Source organism: Temnothorax curvispinosus, unplaced genomic scaffold, assembly GCF_003070985.1.
Source record: "Temnothorax curvispinosus isolate PA1 unplaced genomic scaffold, ASM307098v1 QBEX01015766.1, whole genome shotgun sequence".
Taxonomy (NCBI): Eukaryota; Metazoa; Arthropoda; class Insecta; order Hymenoptera; family Formicidae; genus Temnothorax; species Temnothorax curvispinosus.
In genome coordinates, this window is record NW_020225546.1 from 414,166 (window position 1) to 438,167 (window position 24,002).

General features: G+C 42.0%; 3 protein-coding genes across 8 annotated transcripts in view; 2 read left to right on the plus strand and 1 right to left on the minus strand.

Moving 5' to 3' along the window:
* LOC112466036 (transient receptor potential-gamma protein) overlaps positions 1-3,098 on the plus strand; it is a 74,080-nt gene extending 70,982 nt beyond the window's left edge. The window contains exons 18-20 of one of the 3 annotated variants that reach the window (XM_025033907.1): positions 608-985; positions 1,371-1,880; positions 2,161-3,098. In XM_025033907.1, coding sequence (XP_024889675.1) covers positions 608-985; positions 1,371-1,880; positions 2,161-2,318 — 1,046 coding nt within the window. In that variant the 3' untranslated portion in view covers positions 2,319-3,098. The remainder of the gene's footprint in view (positions 1-607; positions 986-1,370; positions 1,881-2,160) is intronic. The other 2 variants (XM_025033909.1, XM_025033908.1) reach the window with 2 other exon arrangements.
* A 2,336-nt stretch (positions 3,099-5,434) lies between these two features.
* LOC112466037 (spondin-1) lies at positions 5,435-13,957 on the minus strand. 2 transcript variants are annotated; one of them, XM_025033911.1, is made up of 12 exons: positions 13,875-13,957; positions 9,161-9,351; positions 8,833-9,017; positions 8,533-8,724; positions 8,075-8,361; positions 7,556-7,959; positions 7,205-7,376; positions 6,804-7,047; positions 6,541-6,724; positions 6,267-6,430; positions 6,000-6,188; positions 5,435-5,805 (listed from the first exon to the last, which is right to left on the minus strand). In XM_025033911.1, exons 2-12 carry the CDS (start codon positions 9,339-9,341, stop codon positions 5,725-5,727), a joined length of 2,283 nt encoding a protein of 760 aa, XP_024889679.1. In that variant the 5' UTR covers positions 9,342-9,351; positions 13,875-13,957; the 3' UTR covers positions 5,435-5,724. The 2 variants fall into 2 exon arrangements, with proteins under 2 accessions (XP_024889679.1, XP_024889678.1); XM_025033910.1 differs by lacking the exon at positions 13,875-13,957 and adding an exon at positions 11,872-12,044.
* On the plus strand, positions 13,917-23,575 carry LOC112466038 (uncharacterized protein KIAA0930 homolog). 3 transcript variants are annotated; one of them, XM_025033914.1, is made up of 10 exons: positions 13,917-14,001; positions 15,632-16,366; positions 18,126-18,445; positions 18,835-19,098; positions 19,164-19,263; positions 19,628-19,930; positions 20,861-21,082; positions 21,489-22,106; positions 23,041-23,190; positions 23,403-23,575. In XM_025033914.1, the coding sequence occupies exons 2-10, from the start codon at positions 16,243-16,245 to the stop codon at positions 23,441-23,443; spliced, it is 2,142 nt and encodes a 713-aa protein (XP_024889682.1). In that variant the 5' UTR covers positions 13,917-14,001; positions 15,632-16,242; the 3' UTR covers positions 23,444-23,575. The 3 variants fall into 3 exon arrangements, with proteins under 3 accessions (XP_024889682.1, XP_024889681.1, XP_024889683.1); XM_025033913.1 differs by lacking the exon at positions 13,917-14,001 and having other exon boundaries at positions 15,584-16,366; XM_025033915.1 differs by lacking the exons at positions 13,917-14,001; positions 20,861-21,082; positions 21,489-22,106 and having other exon boundaries at positions 15,659-16,366.
* The last annotated feature ends 427 nt before the right edge of the window (positions 23,576-24,002 follow it).

A 24,002-nucleotide genomic window follows, 5' to 3' on the forward strand; every position in this document is an offset into this window, starting at 1 on the left:
TCCGAACTTTCGGGGCTAATTACTCTAATTAAGAAATTTGCCCGACGATTTTCTAGGTATCACGTCGGCTTAAATCTCCAATTAATCGTAACGAGAAAATGTATAAATTAATGTTTTACCCGTGGCCCGCACATATTTTCCCTCTTTCTCAATTCTATGCTGAATAGCTATAATCGTTAGCCTGAATAATAAATATTCAAACCAAATTAATTTTTATTTTTTCACAAGTTGCATTGAAAAGGAAAAAGTTTTTTAAAGAATTTTAGAAGATTTTGGGAAGCACAGCATGGAAGTTATTTTTGTTTTACTTTGTTATTAATGCAACAAAAAAATAAGAAAAAGTTTAATTAATATTTTTCATATTATTCCCGTATCTGCTGCAATTATCTGTTATGCATCGAGCAATTGATATTTAATGTAACGTACTACATTATGCATCAAATTTAGCGAATGTGATTTATATGATTTATTTAAGTTATGATTTATTAGGATATTACGTGAACCTAGATTATCTCTTGTTTTCATTTATTTCTTAGCCATTTAAGTTCTTTTGAGTTTTTTAGTAGATCGCTTGAGGCTGCTCGTCGATTTTCTGTTTGTCCCCTAGACGGTAGCCTTAAAGAGCTGTCCTTAGGTGCGGGTGGCAAGAAAAACCGCCAGAAAGAGCGGCGGTTAATGAAGGGTTTCAACATCGGGCCGCAGCCAGGCGGAAGCGGCACCCTGCCGCCCGTGGCCGAATTCATCGCGTCCCTTCAGCAAGCGCAGCATGAGAACTCCCATCATGACTTATTTGGCTCGACCATGAGCGGCATATTCGGGTCGGGCACGACCTCGAAGAAGAGCCCACATCATACAAGTACTAATAGCGTGCCTGGACTGGCCAGCGGGTCGCGACAAAGCCACGGCACCAGAATTAGCTCTCGGAAAAAACGTTGGGGCACTCTGATCGAGGCTGCAAAAGCCGGACGGGTCTCCAGATTGATCGGTAAGTCGAAAGTTTCCTCGCATTAATATTTCTACTTTAATGCTAATTATGTTAAACCCTCAACGGAATCTCTCGATATCTGTGCAATATAATATTTCGTAATTTATTAAATGAACGCGTGAGTGTAGTCACTAATAGTTACGCTCTTTATCTAAATATGAAATATAATTTGAAGCTATACATTTTATTTAAAGTTACGATATGTACTTATTGTTACCGATATATTTTTTATTTTTCCTATTTTCCCAGTGATTGGACTCATAATGTTGTCAGAAATTTTGTGACTTGTATCTCTCTCTTCCATATACATCTTTTTACTTATTTCAACGAAACGATAATAATGAAGTCACTTTATAAATAAACGAATGTCGTTTTCTCTTCCCAGGTAGATCTCGTTCGGAGGACTCGGTATATTCACCGGCGTCTGAAGATGGCGGCTCGCGTTCCGAGGGTTCCTCGGACTCGAAGTCCTCTTTGGAGGGGACCGGTCACGATGTACAAAGCACGCAGCATCCCCATAACTCTCATTCTCATCACGCGCATCATCACGAAGCGCATCACATGTTTACTCACGGCCTGGGCCCGGCTCTGGCTGCTCTAAGGAGGAAGCGCAAAAAGTTCTCCGCCTCGAGAGTATCTACGCCTGCGATGACCAGCAGCACCAACACGAATCCCGCAGACTCAAGCACAACGTCCTCGGTCGCCACTGTTCTAACAGCCAGAATCTCTTCGAAGAAGCAGCTGCAACGCGCCAGCAGCGTGCCCACCCGAGGTCCCGAATTAACGCCGCAGTCGTCAATAACGTCGTCACGGCGACACGAAGTCACGCAGAGCCAGCAGCCCAGTCTCGATGTCGTCGAGACCGCCATCAACGAGCGCATGAACGCGCAGCAAGGTGAACCGATATTATTATGCGGGATATTATTTCACGAGAGCGTGTAGGATGAAGCAATTATAACATGCATTATTGTGCACGTAACTATCTGTTCGCCACTTGGCTGGGAGTAATTATCCAAGCTCGTAACTAAAATATAATGTAAATTGAGTGACAAGATATATGTGAGCATTTAACATTTTTATTAAAAATTGTGAAAATGTCTGTATAATATCTTATTGATTTGCAACATTTGAAATCGAAAGGCATTTACGATGTGGCCATCGTTATTTTTTTTTAGGTATCGTTCCATTAACGCCGTCGACGACCGAGGAGAGCGTGGTGGCGAGCGGCTCGACGTCGATCACGGCGAAGCGAAACGGATCGGCGACGCAGCTGCAACGTCTTCCCGGCATCGAGCCGATTTCCGGCCACGACGTGTCCGCCGGCTGGCTCTGAGGAAACGGATGTGTCGCCGACGGGCGGCGGCCGACCAGCTGACACAGGAAGCATCAGTCGGAACTCAGCTTCGAGCTTCGTTTACAACGGCCATGAGGCTAGAACGACGTCGACGACGATTGTGCACGCACGCACGCATGCGGCACGATCGTCCTGACGTCGGCAGACGCACAATGATGCCTTTCTCGCGACGCGACGCGCCATGCCGATTAAACGTAAGAGCGACGTCGATCGAAAATCTCGAAGGAACTTTATCTCTCATCAGGATCTTTTATCCTCTTCCCTTTACCAATCCTTTTATTACGGACACTTCCTTCAATAAGATAATGGCTCGAAATTGACCTTCAAGATTATTGGTACGTTATATTTATTATTTATATTTTATATATATTTATTTTTATATTTTATACAGGAAAAGGAGAGAGTATCCACGATTTTATTCTAGTGAATTTATATATATATATATACACATATATATTTTTTTCCCAATTTAAACTTTTTTCGAACAGCAGCTGTATATAAAGTCGTATTTGCGTCGTTTGCACGACATTGTATTTTTTAATCAATTTTAAAGTTAACATGGATGATGAAATATCACATATGATTGATCGCGGTACCTTCTCGCACGGCTGTCTTTGAGCGACGATCGACGGTAGATTGTACTGAGAATTACTATTATTACTACTACTGCCAGAACGGAAGTGGCATGTGTGAGTCGGTGACAAGTAGCCTAGTCAACACTAGTCAACCAGATCTCGTAACAAAAGAGTGAAAAAAAAACAACTATTATTATATTATTAAGTTAACTGTGGAGGGAGACACGACGAATTATGTTACCTCAAACAAAAGTCGAATCTATCGCATCTTCAGAGAGCTGGTCTACTGAAGAACGAAACTCATATATAGCCTCCTATATAGCTCCTCCCAAGCGATCGTTTCTTCGACGATTTATTTCTTCCATCTACTTATCCCATTCTAGTCACAACTAATCGATAACCAATTATTGCCAACGGACGATTTTTATTATTTTTTTATTCTACAATATTTTAGAACGGCCACAAACGCACAGGTATTGAGAGAATCAATTATATAATAATTCTTCCGTAAGATATGCACGATAGATTGCGCGAAAGAGAGACGTCTGGATCCTTAAAATCTCACATTTCTGCAAAATTCCGACATAGAATTAATTGCTCGTTAATCGTAAGCTTGTAACGGCTGACGAGTCGTCTTTTAACGATCCAACGCGTTACTCTCTGCCTGTATTTGGACTATCGAACAGTTAAATCTTTCGTTACGTCGAGTCAAATTGGCGAGATACGCCGAATCGATTCTCGCGAGAAGAGCAGGAAGCAAAGTGGCACGACCAAAGAACACGCCGGTAGTACATAGTCGAGTAGTGGCCTAAGGAAACGAGAGTCCTAGAGATATTACGACTATTTCCTAGATATTACGTGTATGTACGTTAATAAACAATTATTACTATCGTTAATGTCGAACGAATCGCGCGATCAGCACCACAGGTAAGTTCCTGAGAAGCAAGTCGCCCTGAGGGCGCACTGTCCAATTGCTCGCTCGCTTCGTCCTCCCCTATTCGTCATGGATCTTCCCGCGGTCTCGATAATGCCGTAAGAGAGATATATAGTCATTATTGAAGCGCTATATATTTACCAAGCGGATCAAACCGCCGAAGTAATATTTCTTTAAATAAAATATAGGATTTTGAGCGAGTTAATGAAGAGCGATTTAAGTAAAGGTAAATTTTTAATAGGAGTTATTTGATAAATTTAAAAAATTATACAATGTTGCATTGTGAATGAAAATTTTATTGTTTAACGAGTGATATTATATAGAGACCTAGTGTATCATCTCTTAAAAAAAGCATATGGTTTGGCTCTTGGTAGATGTATAGTGATTTATTAATCATTATACCACCTACGTGTATTATTTATATGAGATTATTAATGTAACTGTGTGAAGTTAGATTTCCAGTTGGCGATAAATAGCGAGTGTTTGTTGTGAAAGGAAAGGAAAAAAAGTACTGCGAACGAAATGTAAATTGAACCAACTGATTTCAATAGGCGCGAGATAGAGCCCGGAATTATTTGCAATGAAATGACAGTCCTGCGAATCCGATCGAATTTTCTCACAGATTACAAGTGTATGAAAGTGGCGGAATTTTTCTATTAGCCACATGAGTGTGTCGCATGCGTTTCGTAATACTTCCTACGAAAACGTATGGATCATACGCGTTATGAGAATGGAAAATGAGTAATGGAAAATCGTAGCGGTGTCGAAAATCTCCTCAGAGTTGCGGATTTTGGACAGTTTCCAAAGACAGCTGATTGCAATTCAGGATCCGCCGTGAATTATAGATGCATGAATTTCTACGTAAGAACAACAAGCGTAGCAGCTGCGGGCATCACTCGAGCAATTGTATGTTGATCGAGGCGACGTGCCACGTTTCAAAAACGTGTAGCTGCAAAAGCGTGAGAATAGCGAGAGGCGAGAATCAATTGGATATCTAACTCCGAATTGAATTTCAAGCGCGTTTTCTATTTGTGACGTAACATGAACAAATTGTGTCAAACGACCTCTTCATTCCACTCGATCGGTAGTGTCAGAAATTTAATACTACGGTTAACTGTCTCACGTTTGATAGATGTGATATTAATTTACAAACGACGGAATTCGGATACATTAAATTTGAACGGATATATATTACGAAAAACAAATGTTTTAGCCGATATAAAACAACTACGTCGAGTCCACGTTTTCACAGTATCGATTGAAATTCGATGGGAATCAGCAGGCAGCAAACGAAATGACCATTAATAAAATATAATTTATTCTGATAATCCGTTTATTCTGTATCCAACATTTTGTAGAAGGGATAGAGCACAGTGTTTATAACGCGATTAATTTAAAAGGAGGCAAATATATTGGCAATAGAGGGCTGGCAGTAATGTACATTGATAGTCTATAAAGCCATCGATTAATATTAATTTGAATGTTCAACGTGGATCGCTTTGTGAAGTGGGGCGTGTTGAAATATTTCAATTCCAATACACACGCTAATCCAAAATGTTTTTAACAATTAAATATTTTAAATCAAATTATTTTTTTCATTACCGTAGCGCTTTTTGGCATAGAAAAAAAGAAATCGCGAGCGGAAAAATATTAAGAAATAATCAAATTGCGCACGGGACACAATAATCCACGTTATGCATTCGTGTATATGGCTTAGGTCTCGTACGTTCTAATATTAAAAATTTACAGAGATTTACCTCTTTGCAGATGTAATTAAACTATCTTTTTTTGACAGATCCTTTGCCTGAGTAATCCTTATTCTACTACGTATATCCTAATTTAAATGCTATCGAATGTAGAGCTTCTTCTTGATTCGTCACTCGCACGGCGCCAGTTCGCAACGATAACGACGATGCAGCTTCTTCGGGCAGGGACGGCCACCGTTTGCAGCCTCTCGCTAATTGCGCGAACAAGATATCGTCAGATATTAGAGCAGATAGGTCTCGTAGTAATGCCATGTACAAAAGCTTCGTAATATTTCGTTAATAATGTTGACACGCGACAGTTTATGTTATTTCAGCGAGCCGCGTATACCACAAATTCCGCAAATAATAACATGCGCGCTTAATAGCCCTCGGCCAATTAGCTTACCTCGACGGTACGGTAACTTGTGACGCGCCCAATACCACAAGTGACACTACACGGCGACCAATTTGACCAGCGGGTTACCACACAATCCACAGGGGGAGATGGAGGAGGAGGTGGACTCAGCGAGTCAATAGGTGTTTGATTTTGGTTTACGGTCTCGTTAAAGGCCTGGCCGGTAAGAGCAGTTCGCACCTGGAAACAAGAATTTAGATGACACCCTATTCCCGCGCGCGCGCGCGCGCGATTTTCAATAAAACATTCAATACTTACGATGTCGCAGGTATTGCCGCACTCGTCCGCCGTTAGGAAATTATTCCGGTTGCCACGGCATCCACCGTACGCGAAGGGCACGCACATTAATTTCCGCGGGTTGAAAGCCCATCTCTGGAAGTAGCCTCTGCACGGGCCGGGATCTGCTTCCTCCATACACACAACTTGAAAAGAGACATGGATGAATGGCCGTAAGATTATTAATTAATCTGAATTGCCGAAGGAAGAGAACTCTCTGTGTTCTCCGGACGTAAAAATTTCTCATGTTTCTTACCCTTTGCCGTTGCCATGTCAAACGTACAGTCCGACTGAACGAGACACGGCCGTTGCTGGATCAATTCCACGCGCGAGGAGCATTCCGTCTGCAGCGACATGTCGACTATCAGCAGCCTGGTCCTCAGTTTCACCCCCTTGCCACAGGAAGCACTGCACGGCGACCAGTCGGACCAGTCCGTCACCTTAAATTATCGCCGTCGAACGTTGTAAATTATCGTACAAACCTCTATCTCACGGGCAAATAGATTTCGAACTCCGCACCCTGCACACAGGATCGAGCTGCTCTTCCGTTCCCGCCTGACACGGTGGCTCCATGCACTTCTCCTTCTCGACGAGCGACACGTGCGTGCACCGTTTGCGGCCGCGACGGTCGCGGAATCTCCTCGTTCGCATTTTCAGGCCGATCCCGCACGTGCTCGAACACTCGGACCACTCGCTCCATTCGGTGGTCTCGCAAAGCGGGTCGACCCGCAAAATCACGTCGTCGTCGCTCTCCTCCTCGCCCCTGAAATGACACCCCGGCGTCTGTGATCGCGTTATGCGAAGAATTAAATCTAACGCGATTATCCGTAAAATATTATATTCAGTTTGACTCTCGTGGAGCTTCGACAATTTCTTAATCTTTATTGAGACATAAAAACTTGTGAATCCATAGCACTCACGAGCATTCGGGAATGGACGCGACACACATCTCCTTCGAAACCAGCTGTCTGTTACAGTTGAACATAGCGGCTTTCTCCGGCATTCTGTAAGACCTCGTGCGCATCCTTAAGCCTTTACCGCAGGTCACTGAACACGACGACCACGGCGAATAATCCGTTGTGTGGCACTCCGCTTGAAATTTAGAGCAAGATAAAGTTAAATTATGCTCATAATTCTTAATTGCGAGTAGCTCCATTAACGCTTGACGCCATTAAAACTTCGCGAATGACAAAGCTAAAAAGAAATATTCCTTAGATAGCTTTTTAAAAAGATCGGCTATTAAAAATATTTGTACGGCATAATATGCATACGTCTCGACGTGTCCTCGGTGTTCTCGGCCACTTCCAATTCGGTTACTTGCTGCTGCAGAAGTTCCTCGCTGCATCCGCGTGGAATAATTTTCTCCCGGTTTAAATACAGTCTGGCCAGTGGGTGCATGGGCCTACCGGACGGATCGTAGAACGGTGACCGCGGATCCTCTGGATAGAGGGTCGTTATCGGCTTCATCTTCTCGCGCGGTTTCGTCTCGGAATTCGGCGACATGTAACTGATGCCGTTATCGGTTCCGGCGTCCCAGGGATAAAGATCGATTATCATACTCCTCGTCCACGTGCAGTCCTTCTGACAAAGATTCAATTTGCTCACACCTACCACCCAGTCGGGAGACGGACCCAGCATTGAAGCCACCGAGAGAAGAGGGTGCTTTCGATCTACCCTGAAAAATCGTGAAAAAAAAACTGCTAGAATAATAGTGATTATTAGAGACTATAAAATATTAAAATCGAATTTAACACATAAAAATCTCCCTTTTATGAGCGGGTGATGTTTACCTGAAGCTCGTCGTCGTATTTGTATTAACATTAGGATACCAAAGACCGGCGGCTTTAATAAGCGTTCTAAGTTGTCTGGATTTCTCTCTTAATTCCGCCTCCACGCCCGTCGCGGAACCCCACTCGGCCAGTTGTCGAAAACCGTCCGTCGCGATATGATCTCTACCCCAGAAGGAAAAATTCGGCTCGTGCGATGCACCGATGACGTCGCTGAAATGGGTCAACCAGGCAGAAAACGGAAAGTCCTTCGGGTGAGTTCTATTCGACCAGATACCCTCCATGGTTAACTGAAAAAATGTACGACCAGACGCTTTGACTAATTATCGGCCTGTACTTTATTCATCGTCCATCGTAACTTCGGCAAAATGCACATGTAAGTGAAAATAAAATTGAAAATTGCGCTATCTATTCTCTTATATCAATCTCTGTCGAACTTGTCGAAAGATTTCATAACTTACCGAGTACTTCGCTTCGTCGCAAGCGCAACATCTAGTCTCGTTAGCACTCTCAATTTCCGTGTTTACCGTTTCGCAAACGGTCTTGGTAAGGGCACCATCTTCCGCATACCATCGTACATTGTTCTCCAAAATCATCGCGGTGAAAATGACGCACCCGGAGCCGGCCTGTGGCGCCCGCCACATCACCTGGATCTGCCAAGAAAATGAGTTATTAAATGAACGGAGAAGCAAAGAAGAGATTAATATTACGTAATATAATTTTTTTAAAGGAGCCACGCATATATCAGATTGTATTTCTACCTCAGATTTCGGGTAATCGGTCGCTTCGGAAATCGTGTTAATGCAGTCCTCGTTGAAGGTAGTCAAGGAATCCGGAAACAGCTGGAAGTAACCGACACGAGCCGCAGGATTACTTGGCGCGTGCTGCGAATGCACCGTGAGCGTGAAACGCGTAAATTGTTGCAGTCTCTCATGCGTTTGCGATCCTAGAATAGTCACGTACATCGATCATCCGTAACAACGATACATAGTCGATACGAATTTTTTTTTTAGAAATCTCGCGTTTACGTTATTCATCTCGTTTCCTATTTTACGAATTTTTTTTAACAATCTTTCAGGTGTATACAACCTTGCAGGCTAATCGTGTGAACTGCATTCGGGATGTATCCGTTTGTTTGTCCGCTGATGAGAATTCTATAACCACCGTCACCCACCGTCCTGCTCGCGGAAGCTTGCTCCACCGTTGGCCTCATGGGACATCCGGCGTGAGTCACGGCGAGGAGACTCGCCGTCAGTATTAAAAGTAACATTTTGGAATGTCTGTAACATTTCATACATTTTATATTTATTCCCCAAACTTATTCTAAATGCATAAAGCGACTTAGCGTCTTATGCATTTGAAATTCGTGAAAGCTATCTGTAATTACTCAACGATGTTCATTTTTACAATATGTGTAAGTGATTATTATTGCTTTATTTTATCACATAGTATTCTGTGAAAACTCTGACACATTTTAATCATTATTAAACAGTATAAATAATTTAAAAGTTATATAAAGTTGGTATAAAACGTAACAGTTATATAAAACCATTATCTAACATTCGTGCGCAAGATTTGTAATACGCGAATGACATTCCAGCGATTTTGTCCTTGAATTCACGCCTCGCTTGTTCAGCAAGAAAATTGCTGCAATTGACAGTGCCGCGAAACCGAGCGAATCTCAGTTGATCTCTTAAGCGCTATTGTCAGAATTCGTCTGAAAAGCAACGAGAGAGAAAGAGAGTTGTATGATCTAAACCCGAACGAATCCCGCCGATCTCTTCCGACCGCTATTGTTGAACTCGATTTGAAGCGATAAATCGCCGCAGAAATACCTTGTGCTACATAGACCCATAAAGCAGAGATGCATAATCGCGAGTGGATCGCGGATCGGGCATGATTTCGCAATCGCGAATGGAGAACGGAGATTGTATTGTAATCGCGACTGAACTGCAATTGGGAAAGATCTGGAAATTTTTTAGTTCTTGAATAAAAGATATCGGGATTATTTTTCTACAAGTGACAAAACTGTAGCATATTTAACTGATAAACTAAAATTATTAGTTTCCTTTTATTAATATTTATATAAAATCGAGCTGATAGATTGTGCGAACTAGAACTAGATCTCTTCGATTCTTGCAACAGTTTTCGAAACCGATCGTGCGGATTCAACGACATAATATAAGAGTTATTGCATAAATTATTCGCGGCTAACGATACTCGATTCTCTCAGCGATGGAGAAGCAATTTCTTCCGTATCACAGAAAAGGGATCGTGAGAATGTTAATTATTGTCTCCTCTGCGAGACTCTTCCATAAGCAATTTCTGCGAAATAGAAAAGAGGTTGGTTGTAATTATGTCTCAATATATTTAATAATCGGGCAACATCGAATTTCTCTCGTTTCATCTGCTTTTATTGAATGATTGCGTCCCTCTGCGGCTGCGCACAAGTCCGTGATATTTTATGATCAGAACGATCGCGCGTGAGGGATTAAATTACGCTTGAAATTGAGTGTCAAGATGCTTGGTCAAAACAACTCATACAACTTGATTACTATAATTAATAGACATCTTTGCCGTACCAGAAAGATGCTGATAACAATAAATAAAAATGATAAAAGTTTGAACATGAATAACAATTAAGTGAAAGGTATAAGAATACGTGGAGAAAACATTTATATATATATATAAAAAAAACAATTTATTGGAATACAAATAAAAGAAAAATGATTAAACAGATAATGATTAATCGACGAAAAATAAAATAACACGTTTATTTTTTAAAAAATTTATGTGACACAAATCTCATGAGTGCAAGTGTGTTAAAATGATGAATTTTGAAACGTTATTGCAGCCACGTGCGGAGTCGAAGCGCGTGCCGCATATGTTCGCGCGCAAATTCCACGCTTGACGCATCCGATTACGATTACGGTCGAATAGCTGGGAGAACTGGGTCGGGACTCGTGCCAATCTGCCTCGACCGGCTTTCGAGATCGGCACTCGCAAGACACGTAGGTGGCTGTAGGTTTCTAGAACGCTAGCTCGGCGAGGCGGACGAGAGACGAGACGAGAAAGAGCGAGCAGCGCGTACGGTGCACGACCCTCTGCGGAGCCGGAAATTGCAAAGCGCGGCACTCGAGAGATGTGCTTTCTCTCTATCTCTCTCTATCTCTCTCATACTCTCGGCACGTGGCGCAAGCCGTTCCGTCTATCGCGCGTTTCGGATACGGAAGTGCTCCGTCCTGTGAAATCCAAGGTATACGAGAGATTCGAGAATTTCCTGGTTAAAATCTTGAAATTACACATCTCGTGTAAGTCATACGCGAGAACGTGGTGAAATGCATACGCGAAAAGAACGATTTTGCTGAAGTATAAAAATTTAGCTAAATACAGAGAATCATTATATTAAACTAAATGATGTATTAGACTCTCAAGCTGGTTGCTTAGAATGTCAAAAGTTTTTGCAACGTTATCATCAGGCTTGAGCGTCCTACATAATAATTTTGATGGTCCAGTGTAATTATTTTCTAGATCTGTATCTCATATCTAGCTCAATTTTTAAGTATTTCAGCGAAACCGTTCTTTCCGTTTCTGTAGACAGTCGTATAAGAAGATTGAGAAAGTGAGAGACTTCTCGTGCGTGTCAAGCGCCCCACTTAATTCCCGTTATAAAATTAATCGCCATTAAACATAATTTCCATTCTGCCAAACGATAAAAAAATCATTAAGGACATTGCACGACGACTATCGTTTCCGCGATGAAAATGTTGAGATATTTATATCACTATATGCTCTCTTACCTCATGATCCCACCTTTGTTGCTTTTTTTTAGCAGCGCTCGTAATCTATCCCGCGATCGACATTCACTCTCACGGTTTCATCTCGCGAACGCTCGTATATTCATTATTCGTGAATCTCGCGTCGAAATTATCGTGGAGCTCGCCGACGACGGCGACGATCGCTGCTCCATGTGTACACACGCGTGAAAACTGATGCATATATGACGCACAGTCGAACTCGTACCCTCTATTATATCCCTACCCGTAACTACTCACGTGGGTGAGTTTACGCGTGTCACCACGCTCGCAATTAGCGAAATAATTAACGGTACGGACACAGAGCGACGAGCTACGGTACACCTCGATTGTATTCCATATTTGGCAAATTCTGTTAGATGACGTGTGATTAATTAATTTGTATCCTTGCCTTCTTTACAGCTTTATATTTTATAATATCTTTAAAAGTTGACTCAGCAAATTATATCTATTTTAAACGAGATTAATTGTTTTATTAATTATTTATTAATTTCTTTATTTTTCTAGATTCTGTAATATTCAATCTCAAACAGATTATTCATTACAAATATATCTAATTAGTTATTTTACTACTAGTGTTGCCATGATAATTGACGTAGCTTAAATTTTCATGAGTCATATGTCTTCCGACGTCTGTATTGCTCGTACTTGACCATCTTTCAACTTTAACGAGCCGTAATAGAAATGAACATAGTTATTCAACTCGCTCCCCAACCTATGGTTCATTACGCAGCGCAGTTTCAAATCATTATCGTGCGTGATCGTGCGATATCGCGTCAAGTTGGTCACGTTCAATTAGTCTATTATGTTTGGCTGCGTCGCCATGCGATGGTCACCACTGATTTACCGCGGTAGTCGCTTTAACTAGCACAAATTTATCTGTTGAAATTTCCGCTCGCGGAAGCTCTCGGGAATTCGTTTGAACAGGCCACCTTGAAAATTGCGTTTGCCGTTTAGCCCATAAAAGCGGCGCGCCGACGTTTTATTAATTCACGTACGCTATTTCGCGGTGGACGCTAATCGATATCGCCTACAGCCGTTTTGTTAAGGCGTCCCGCAGCTACCTTAAACACTAATAAGCTCCATTGAGAGTCCGTCAATTAATCCCATTGCCACTGCAATATGCATACGTACTTTACCGTACTACCATGCATCGGTCCCTTGGTTCATACAAAGCGCACTTTGCTCACTGTACGATTAATACACGCGTGTAACACATACGAGCGATGAAACTTGGAAGGCGCGTCCGTATCATTAGCGAAAGAAAAATCGGAAACTCGCGCGATTGCCGAGCGGATCTTCGACAAACATAATTTGCGGAATGGCGGACGTCGCGGATCACAGGCTTCTTTTATGATGCCGTTGGTCCTTTCACGCGCTTGTAGACCTTTGTGGCTTCGGGGTGTTCTCGCCCACGGTCAAATCTAATTGCTCAACTATCACAGCGGGATAACTTGTTATCGTAACTCTCATCAGACCATTGATTAAGAGGAGGCTCCATTAAATTTGAATTTTCGAGATTATTTGGTATCTTCGCTATTTCTAATATTAATGAATTATTCAGATACTATATATTACCCATATAAAAAAATTTAAATAAAGCACCAAAAAGTATTGAAATTTCTTTTAGACAGAAGTATTTAAAATTTAAACTGAATAAAACTTATCAATATGTCACGCATATTATGTTTCGTGTATTTAAATAATCTCATTAAATATTACGCATGTAAAATGTATGCCATAATGTTAACATATCATCACTACACGAAATTAATCATAGTGGTCGTTGCGATCAGCCCGACCAAGATTCTCATTTGAATTCACAATTAGTGCAGAGAGGACGATCGGCACGTTTGCGAACATGTTAATTATATAATCGAGCTTCAACAACCGGACCGATTAGTCACAGAATCGCCTACGTGATGCATTTCGCGACACGTCCGTTCGTCGATCGTGAGCAAATCGTGAGCAGAGAGTGAATTACTCACCGGCGGATTCGAGACACCCGTGAATATTCTCGCTGGCCAAATCGACGGACACTGACGGAGAGATCGACGGATGTTCGTGTGCTCCGTTTCCAGTGAACCGGCCAGGATTTTATCGGGGAGTCACGGGGTCAGTTTCGAGTCAGCGTGTATCGCCTCGAGATAATGCGGAAACGACGACGATAAACGCCAGCGGCGGCGCGGCCGCGACGATACGCGAATATATTTAATGCGGTACATTTGCGGTTTCTCTTGGAGTTGGAACCAGCGGCAAAGAGAAATCTCGATGCGACCGTCACCTCAGATTACCGGTGGATCTTTACGAATCGGCGCTGTGTTTCTTTCGATGCCTCATTTGATAAAACGCGAACGTGCACGCTTGTCAAATTATTACGTTAACGAAGAATAAATCGAACGAGATAACGAGAACGTTGAAAAGAAATGTATTTCATTTCGTGATCCCTGGCAAAAATAATATGTTTATAAGATGTTTGCTTGAGTGTTGAGTAGATGTTTCATTTCAGTTTCAAAACATTTATTAAATTGTTTATGAGATGTTAAATATGGAATTGTTTATGAGATGTTCACGGCTACGTTTTCCTTATGAAATGTCCAAGTGGCGTTTAATAATGCGGTCTTAAACGTTTCCATTATAGTTTTCCAAGTATTTATAAAATATTTTGTCAGCTAGCAGAGGGTTAACCAAATGTTTGCGACATGCTTCTAAACAGTGCAAACATCAATAAAACTCTTCATAAATAGTGTAATCATTGATAAAACTCATAAACTATCTTTATTGCTTATCTCCGCAGGGTTTGCAAGGCGTCTTTATAAGGAACGTTCTACCCAAACCTTTACACTACTACCCTTCTCCTTTTACTTTAACCCTTTGGACCAACAGCTTAACGTCTCTACCGAAAGACGGAGCCCAGTTTGCTCCGCACAAGAGCCTATCTTGCACGGAGGGGCGCAGCTGCCGGAAAAACATTCCATGTTTACATGGCTCTAGTGGACTCGAACCTGGAGGGTGGCAGTGTGGTCTTGTGGTAAAGCGCCAGACTCGTAATCTGAGGAACCAGGTTCGAGTCCACCTGATCACAGGAATTTTTATATTCCAAACTGCACCCCCCGCACGAGTGGGGCTCGTGCGGAGAAACTGGGGGGCTATCTTTCGGAGGGAGACATTAAATTTGAAATTGGTCGTCAAGCTTGGGGAGCTTGGGAGTATTGTTGACACATCGGCACTGACGTAAGAAATATTAAATGGAACTCCATTTCCGACGAATGTCGAAGACTTTGTATTATCATATTTTTTATGTTTTACTGTAAAAAGTAGTAAGTAAAATTAAATTAGTGTTAAAAAGTCTAAAAATATCAATTTCTCTTTATTATTTTCTGTTGCTTTAAAGATTTTATAACTTGACTTAAAATTTAAATGGAAGAGACACAATTCTACAGTATTATTCTTATCTTATATTTTTACTTGATATCAAAAGAGAAAGGAATAATTAAGATTATTTTAACACTTGAAACAATAATGTTGGTCCAAAGGGTTAAAGTGAGAGGAGAAGGGTAGTAGTATAAAGGTTTGGGAAACGTTCCTTATAAAAATGCCTTGCAAACTCTGCGGGGATAAGCAATAAAGATAGTATATGATAAAACTCTTCATAAATAAATATAAACCACAATCTCTCACTAAACATTTTCGCCAGGGATGCAAAATACGAGCGGGAAAGATATTATCTTCGATTGGGCTTCAGGGCAAATCGATCGAAGTCTCAGCCGGCGTCGAACGCACCGACATATCATCTCCGGGTTCTTATACCGGGTGTCGTTCGAATGTCGCGCCTTGGCAATAATGATAGTCACGGCATGGGACATGGGACACACGCATGCGTTATATTATCGACAAAAGCCCACGGCAAGTGCTCGGTCAGTCGCGGCTGAGCCGCGCCGCGCGAGGAGCTCCGACTTGACGTTTCTCCTCGCTGCGACCACCCAGCTCCGCTTGCCTACGACTCCAAACGTCGCAAAACGCCGTTGCGTTTTCTCCGATCGGTGCGACTTTCGACTTCGAAATGGGAACGTCGTGAGAGATCATCTCGTCACCGCCCACCGTCATCATCATCATCATCATCGTCATCGCCGGAGTAGTTCTCCAAGCGTGCCTCGCACCGCCGCCGCGCGCCGGTCCCTTGAGAGGCACAGCCGCTCGTCAGGCATACGCCGCTCCTGATTCGACGGGGCCAAGGACGTTCACGTTCGCAAACACAGACGCACACAGGTGGAAAACGCCGATAAGTGACGAACGTGAGAGGAACTGGGCGATCCCAGGTAGAAGGCTGACGGGGCACGCGGCTCATCGTCGGCCATGGCGAGTCTGGCGAGCAGCTCATCGTCGGCGGGCCTAACCAGGGCCCCGACGATGTTGGAGCAGCTGCTCGAGGAGATCAATTTCCAGAGGACGAAAGAACTCAGGCAAATGCTCAAGGATGGTTCGTATTCGATTTTGCTGCCGGAGTAAGGCGGTTCGGTGTATCTCTGTCGAGTTGGGGGGGATGACAATGTGTGCGTTTACACGTACGGTGGGTGAGGGTGAGACTATACACGGCGCGAGTTAGGGTGTGCTTTAACCAACGAATTATGTAAAGGGTGTTTCGTTTTCAAAGGGGTTGACCGCCGATGGAAAATGCAAAATCGTCTCGCTCGGTGGAATTGCTTTAAAGAAACAAAATTATTTTCAATTTTTTGTTTGATTTTTTATTATTTTGATACTTTATAACACTTTTTGCACACTCAGAAAAGCCGTTCACATAACTTTATTGTTGTTTATATCAAACTTTTTAATTTACTTCCTAAAATTTTTAAATATTTGTTGAAGAAGATGGATTTGGGCTTAAACGTTTTATTGCGATTATTTATTTCAATATTTGGAGCTCTCACAATTCATGAAATAATATAAATAAAAAGTTTTAAAAATAATTTAATAATAGATAATGATATACACAGAAAATTTGAAAATACTCCAAGGCTTGTTTAGCGCTACGTAATAGCTTCATCCGTCTGCTCCAATAATGAAAATCGCCTCATTTGGTTTGCTTGTGTTTGTTATTGACGGAGATTAATAAATGTTTCGCTAATCACTTTAACTACGTACTCTGTTAGTCATAGGAATATTTGCAGAGTATTTATACTTGCATGATGTATGCTGTACTGTAATCAGTTTATGATCGCCAAACAAATACGCACCGTGAATCACGCCACTTGTTCTCTTTATCTTTATTAGGAACGTCGAATTATATTATTATATAAATTTATAAATGCAACACAATCATATAACAGATTTTAAAAATTTTAATTCCTCTCATATTGATTTGCATTTCTACTTTTTTTTATGTGATCACAATTTTTATCTTTTACTTACCAAATATGGAACAACATTATACTTTTATTTCTTTTCAGAAATAAAAGTATAATCGAAAGATTTCTTTAGAGAATGCTTAGGTAAATGAAGACATCGGTTTAATGAAATGCAGTAGATCCCTGTATAACGTAAGTGATGCGTTTTATGTTGTATGAATCCGTGTTACACGAGTCACATAGATTATACACATATGGATTATGCAATACAGATTACGCATATGGAAACACATATTTATAAAAGCTGTAAAGATTTATTATAAAAAAGTAAAATAAATATTAAAGATGTAACAGTAAAATTTTTTTGTTCGGTTTTGTTACACTTATTTTTTATTTTAAAATATTTTTTATTTTGAAACACTGTAAAACGAACAAATATTAAAATCTTTCCGTCGTGTGTTATATATAAACTCGTCTTATATGGGGATCTACTGTACTCGACAATCATTTGTCCAAATACTATAATTAACAATTAATACATGATGTAATACACGATGTAATACATGATTTGATTAGAACGTTGAGATTGAATAGAACGGAGAGTTACAAAACTAGAGTTAAAACGTATTAATTATTCAGCTCAGTTTCTTAGCCAAACCTTCAATAATCACGTCATAACGGCAGGTATCGATCACCTGATATTTCCCTCCTTTTACGTTCATTATTGTATCTCCCCCCTTTCCGGTATACCCTTTCGCGCGTATAACGTCGAATCGATCGGGGGTGAATTCGATATCAGTCAAACATCGCGTCGACTCAGAAAAATTAAAAGCGCATCCCGAACACTTTGAATCGCCGTCTTTAAACACGTAAACTTTCTCGTCTCTATATCAGACTCTGGATTCGTCGTGCTGCAAGGCACAACGTATTGGACGGACCTGTTCGTCCGTCACTTCCTCTTTCAAGCGGAGCACGCCATCGACGGCGACGACCTGCTCTTCTTCGTCCGCAAGAAACACGTGAAGACCTCGTCGAGGTATCTGCCCAAGTTCGAGACCGAGGTCGACGTGTTTCGCAAGGACAGCAAGAAACTGCCGATCGGCGATCCCGACATCGATTGGGAGGAAACCGTGTACCTGAATCTCGTCGTGCACCAGTTCGACTACACGCTCACGTTGGCGATCTGCACAAGAACGAGCCCCAAGGAATTGCAAGTGAGAATCGTGGCGCTAACTCGACTGACAATGAGTTAGGGCCAGTTTCACAAGTGTTGGTTAACTTTTAATCTTAGATTAACTCACTCTTCATCTTTTTCTAAGGGGGACGTTAGAAGGAAACGAAGAGTGAGTTAATCTAAGATTAAAAGTTAACCGACACTTGTGAAACTGGGCCTTAGAGAAGAATTTAAAAAAAATGCTATAAGAGATCTATACAGAATGTCTCACAAATCCATTTTCTTCCCTTTTATTTTGTTCTTGTCGAAGATTTGGGATAATGCCATCTTCGTTATAATATCGTGTGATTTTTAATCATTTATTTTACATCTGTCGCTATTGTAGAACTGACAACCGGAACCTCGAATTAGCACAGCGATCTTTTTTAGGTATTACGAAGGCATTCTCAGAAAGTATACGCCAGTCCGAGTCGACGGCGTATGGACGCCAAAGGTGACCTCGAGGAAATGACGTACCCGCACATATGCTTCATGGTGGACAATTTCGACGAAGTTTTCTGTGATATTTTAGTCAGGGATGGGGAGATGGTGTGCGTGGAGCTGGTCGCCTCCGACCGGGAGGGCGCGATTCAGGGCGTCATTTTCCTCGGCTCGATCAGATACGACGCTTTGAAGAAAGTTTACGACGCCAGGGTAAGTTCCTTCGTAGCGCATTTTTAAACTTATGTACGTGAAATTACAGTCGTTTTTACTTTTAGTCGAGCCTGAGCACTAAAATGGCGCAGCGAATGACGTTCGGCCTCTTCTCCGGCGCGGCCTCGCAAAGAATAGAATTCGTGCGAATGAAGGGACCACGTGGTACGTGCGAGAATTTCATCAATATTGTTTCTTTAGATTAACTTCCTTTAATTTATTTATATAATTTTAATAATAATTTATTTCATACGTGATAAGTCACGGATAATAGAATATAAGTGAAAAAATAGAGTATAAGTGAAAAAAATAACTCATTATTAAAATAATCTAAAAGTTAAGCGTAAAACATAGACGTAGGTGTTAACGCGAGAATGGGTTTCACCTTGATTATTTAACATGACGTAATCGCTTGCGCAAAAGATGGAAAATAGAATTTCTATATTTATCGATACGGCAAGGCGTAAAGTATAGAAGTTCGATGTGATATAAGTTACGATAAAAATTCAATTTCACGGGAATCGTTCAGGCAAGGGACACGCGGAGATGGCTGTCACAAAACCGAAGGGTTCCGGTGCGGAGACGCCGACATCGGAGCCGGGTTATTGCGCGACCGACCTATGGGACGCTGACTGGGACGACGCCGAGGAGCTCTTCATGTATCGCCATCAACGAAGGCTGTCCGATCCCAGCGCGAATCTGAACAACTTCGTACGCGGCGGCTGGAGAACGAAGCCGGACACGGTGGCCACTAAGGCGCGATCAGAGAACGAGGGTCTTGACTCGATGGCGAACGGTCTCAGCGAGATCGAGGCCGGTGACGTTCGAGATGGTAATTATCAGCGACGGCAGTACAAACGAAGACGAGGACAGATTTTGCTACTCTCCTACTAGATTTTTATAGTTTTACACTGTTAGACCGGCATTCATATCCTGCATTTAGCGTTAAATACGGACAACGTCGTCGCGAGCCGACCGCAAAATTCAGACGACGTTTATTTGCGGTATAACATAGCGTTAAATACATGGGATATGGACATGGCATTTAGTATCTTTCTCTTCTCAATGTATTTCGTTCGCATCCACTCTCGGTCTGTGCATGCTCCTGTGTTGTATCTGTGTAATGCACAATTGTCTTGATGTTATCAGGCATAGAGACGCCTCCACCTCTCGGCAATACTTCTCAATGCTGGCAGACTCTATATAGACTTGAAGCTGATAGATCTAAATACTTTCGCAAAGATGTGAATCATAACTGCATTAGAACGCGATAGATAGAAGCGACCGCATGTATACGTTGAAAAAGATTTTTCTAGTGTAACTTGCGCCCGATATTTATCTCTTTACCAGTTAAACGGTGCAACTTAATGCACCGTAGTAAGAAAATCTTTTATTCGAAACGATATCCCGTTTCTTGTCTCTCTAAGATCGGATAGTATTCAGAATTTTTCAGGCAAACTTAGTGTAGCACTAGCACAATGTTAAGAATAGACGAAATAGCGAGAGAAAGATATAGAAATACAAGAGAAAAGAACAGATTCAGTGTTCTACCGTCACCGACACCACCAACCACCACCAACAACCACCACCATCACTACCACCACTACAACTATTTATCACACTCTAACTTCCGATTCGAATGTTGTCGCGTCTGTTGCGAAAGATGACAGAAAAAAAATTAATGAACGAACAAACGAAAGAGTTGTTGTTTTTTGTTGTCTCTAATCACTGACACGTGCCATGCCGGCTCTTTCCTTTGTAGCCGATGTACAGGATAGCAGCTGGGGCGGCCGGGGCTCACCGGGAAACCGCAGGAGTCCCCGCTCGTTCCGTCGACGAAGATCGCCGTCGGCTCGGCAACAACAACAACATCAACAACAACACCCCGTCCACAACAAGCAACGACAACGTAATGCCCGGGAACGACCCGGAACGAATGAGAACTCGCCGATACGCAAGGAGACGAACTATCGCGAGACACACGGTGAGTGTGCTCGTTCGCGCTGAAAACGATCAGTCCGGTCAGTCTCTCCTGTCTCTGCTTTGACCGACGTTCTTGCTTCTTGTGTGACTAGTAGAAACTCTGTGTTAGTCTCCTTCCCGAATTACCGAGTGCCATCGTGTTCCGTGTCTTTGAGATGAGCTTTGACAAGAATGTACGTTGTTAATATAAACTGAGAGCAAAAAAGCTTTCTTAAATATATTCATTTCGTTACTCAATTGAAGTAAAGCCAAAGTCGATAAAATTTTCAAGTTGCACCGTAACGTAAAAGAATAATTTAGATAAATGCACGGAGGACAAAGCGTGAAAAGAGACCGGGAGCACGATCGTTTGTAGTCGCGACACGGGTGCAATCGCCGTCTAAATGACGACGTGGTTCTCGCGGCAGGTTTCCACAATCACCAGCAGAACAATCATCAGCAGAACCACCAGCACCAACACATAGAGGTGGGCAGCGAGATCTTAGTGCCGGCCGGCCGGTGCCTGACGGACGACAACGTCCGGCAGAAGTTAGACTCGGGCGCGATATTGGTGCACGGCAAGGAGGAACTTCCGCTAGGCTACGACGTGGCGACCGCTACGGAGGACAATAACCGGAAACGACGTCCGTACAGCGCCGGGCATCTGTTCAATCATCATAACGGTGTAGAAAACGACGACGAGGAGCGCCGGCGGCTCAGCGACGACGAGCTGCTCAGGGTGAGACGGTCCGACGGCCGTCGTCGTCTACGTAGCGCCGGTTCAGATCACGAAGACTACGCCTACGGGCAGAACAAGAACAAGAACGACGAGATCAGAGACAAAAACGCGAACGCCCATCACGTGACGCGCATCAACGGCGAGGTCGCGTCGATGCGTCGGCAGAGCGCCACGTTGCCCCGAAGACGACGTCGAAGGGCGCTCTCGGGCAGCTTCGCGGGTAACCCCCTGCCCCCTCATCGAGTCACGCCGGACGGCACCGCAATCTACTACTGGTGCGAGCTCCCGCGCCGCCCCGGCTCACAGGGTAAATTTCTCCTACCCTTCCTGCGCCCTCCCCCCATAAAATACCCCTCTGTCCCCCGCCCTCGACGGAATCAATCCACTAATTATCATTTCTGTTGTATTAAATCGTTGTGCGTAATGTAGACGTGCGCTACCTGAACCCAAAGCATTCGTTTGACTGTGTCATTAAAATGACTGTGTTTATGGGATGGTGAAATGGCAACGAGATACGACGGAGAGTGGTAGTGATGGTGGTGGTTTGCGAACAATTTGCGGGCAAAAGAACGACGATCGGAAGCGTCTGTCTGGAAAGAGACTTTTAGTCGGATGCTCGTAATGATTTTCGATCATTAATTTCACCACCGATAATAAGCACGGTCATCAAAAGTATTATAGGTAGATAGTTGGTTAGTTCGTTTTGTGCGTAACATTACTTCTACTTTTCAATACACGCTCTCTATAAGAATTCATAAAAAGAGGGTACATCTAGGCACTAATTCTTCTTAAAGTAAACTGTATATAATTCATTTTCAGCGAATGCGGACCTATCTCTGTGTTTTGCATAATGCCATTTCTATATACGTAATACATTGAGAAACTTGGACGCACTTTATCATTATACATTTTTCAGAGTAAAAACGAAAATTGATGTATCCTGATATTCCTTACTCTGTTTGTTCTTACATATCTGTTTTTTTTCCCCCCGCATAATCTGTACATCATATCACACTCGAACTTGTTCATCTGCTCAACTGGTCCGTTAACAACCTAATCAAAGATACATTTAATCCCACGACTCTAAGCTTGTATCTTACTCTGTGTTTCATTGCTCGAATGAATGTCTATCCTGTACGCATACGACCATCCCGTCGATCGAACGACTCAAACCGTTGCAGGACATCAGATATGCTGCAAGCATTCGAGTATTGTAATTAATAATGTCTTTCTTCTTTCAGAGTTGGATGACGGGGCGTATAATCCGCTCTGGACGATGCGAGGGTTCACCCAAACTTTCCATTTCTGGAAAGAGACGAAGCGAGCGCAGTCCGTACCTTTGAACGCCTTTTTAACGTACATTACGTTACCATGGTGGAGCATAGCCAAAGGTAAATCAAATTATATTAATATTTTTATTTTTTAATATTCAAATAAAATATCTAAAAATTTTTTGATTACGCTGTGCTATTATAATCTTTTTCGGTTAATCTGAGGAATTAAATTAAATTTAAATCTTGTATATGATATAAATCTTTCTGACCCAAATATGATATAAATCTTTCAATTTTATTTTCTTCAGCCGTAATAATTTCTGTTGTAGATATTCTGGATCACCGAGAAGGACCTATCTTAACGTTCTAGCTGACAGTATAGTGCATTCCACTTCTAATTTTAATACTTTCCTTTTTTTTACTTTGTACGTATATCAACAATTGTGGCCCAAGGAATATAATGATGTATAGTTTAAATAATAAATCAAATATTATTTACAAATCCTCTGGATCTCACTGCTTTGCAGTTTGTGATGGCATTTCGTGATTCCCTTTTGATTAATTTAAGTCAAGTTTTACTTTATGGTATATAGTTTTAAAACGCGTCATCTTTGCACTTTTTTTAATGCAAATATATGTTCTGGCAGGAAACAAAGAGAAAAGATAAAAAGAAAAACTAGAAAGACTAGAAAATAGATTAAAAACGAAATAGAAAAACGAAAAGAAATGTTTTATTACGCAGAGATAATAAAATTGCATTTTTAGTTTCGTGCTCTTCAACCTCGTACGATGTTGATGTCTGAACAAGATAAACTAAATGAAAACTGGTTTATCAAACGCATGCATTTTTTAGATTGCTGTAATAAATCATGCATTATCCTCACATTCGCGGAAACGGTTACATCAGGCGCGATATTTGCGGTACTCCT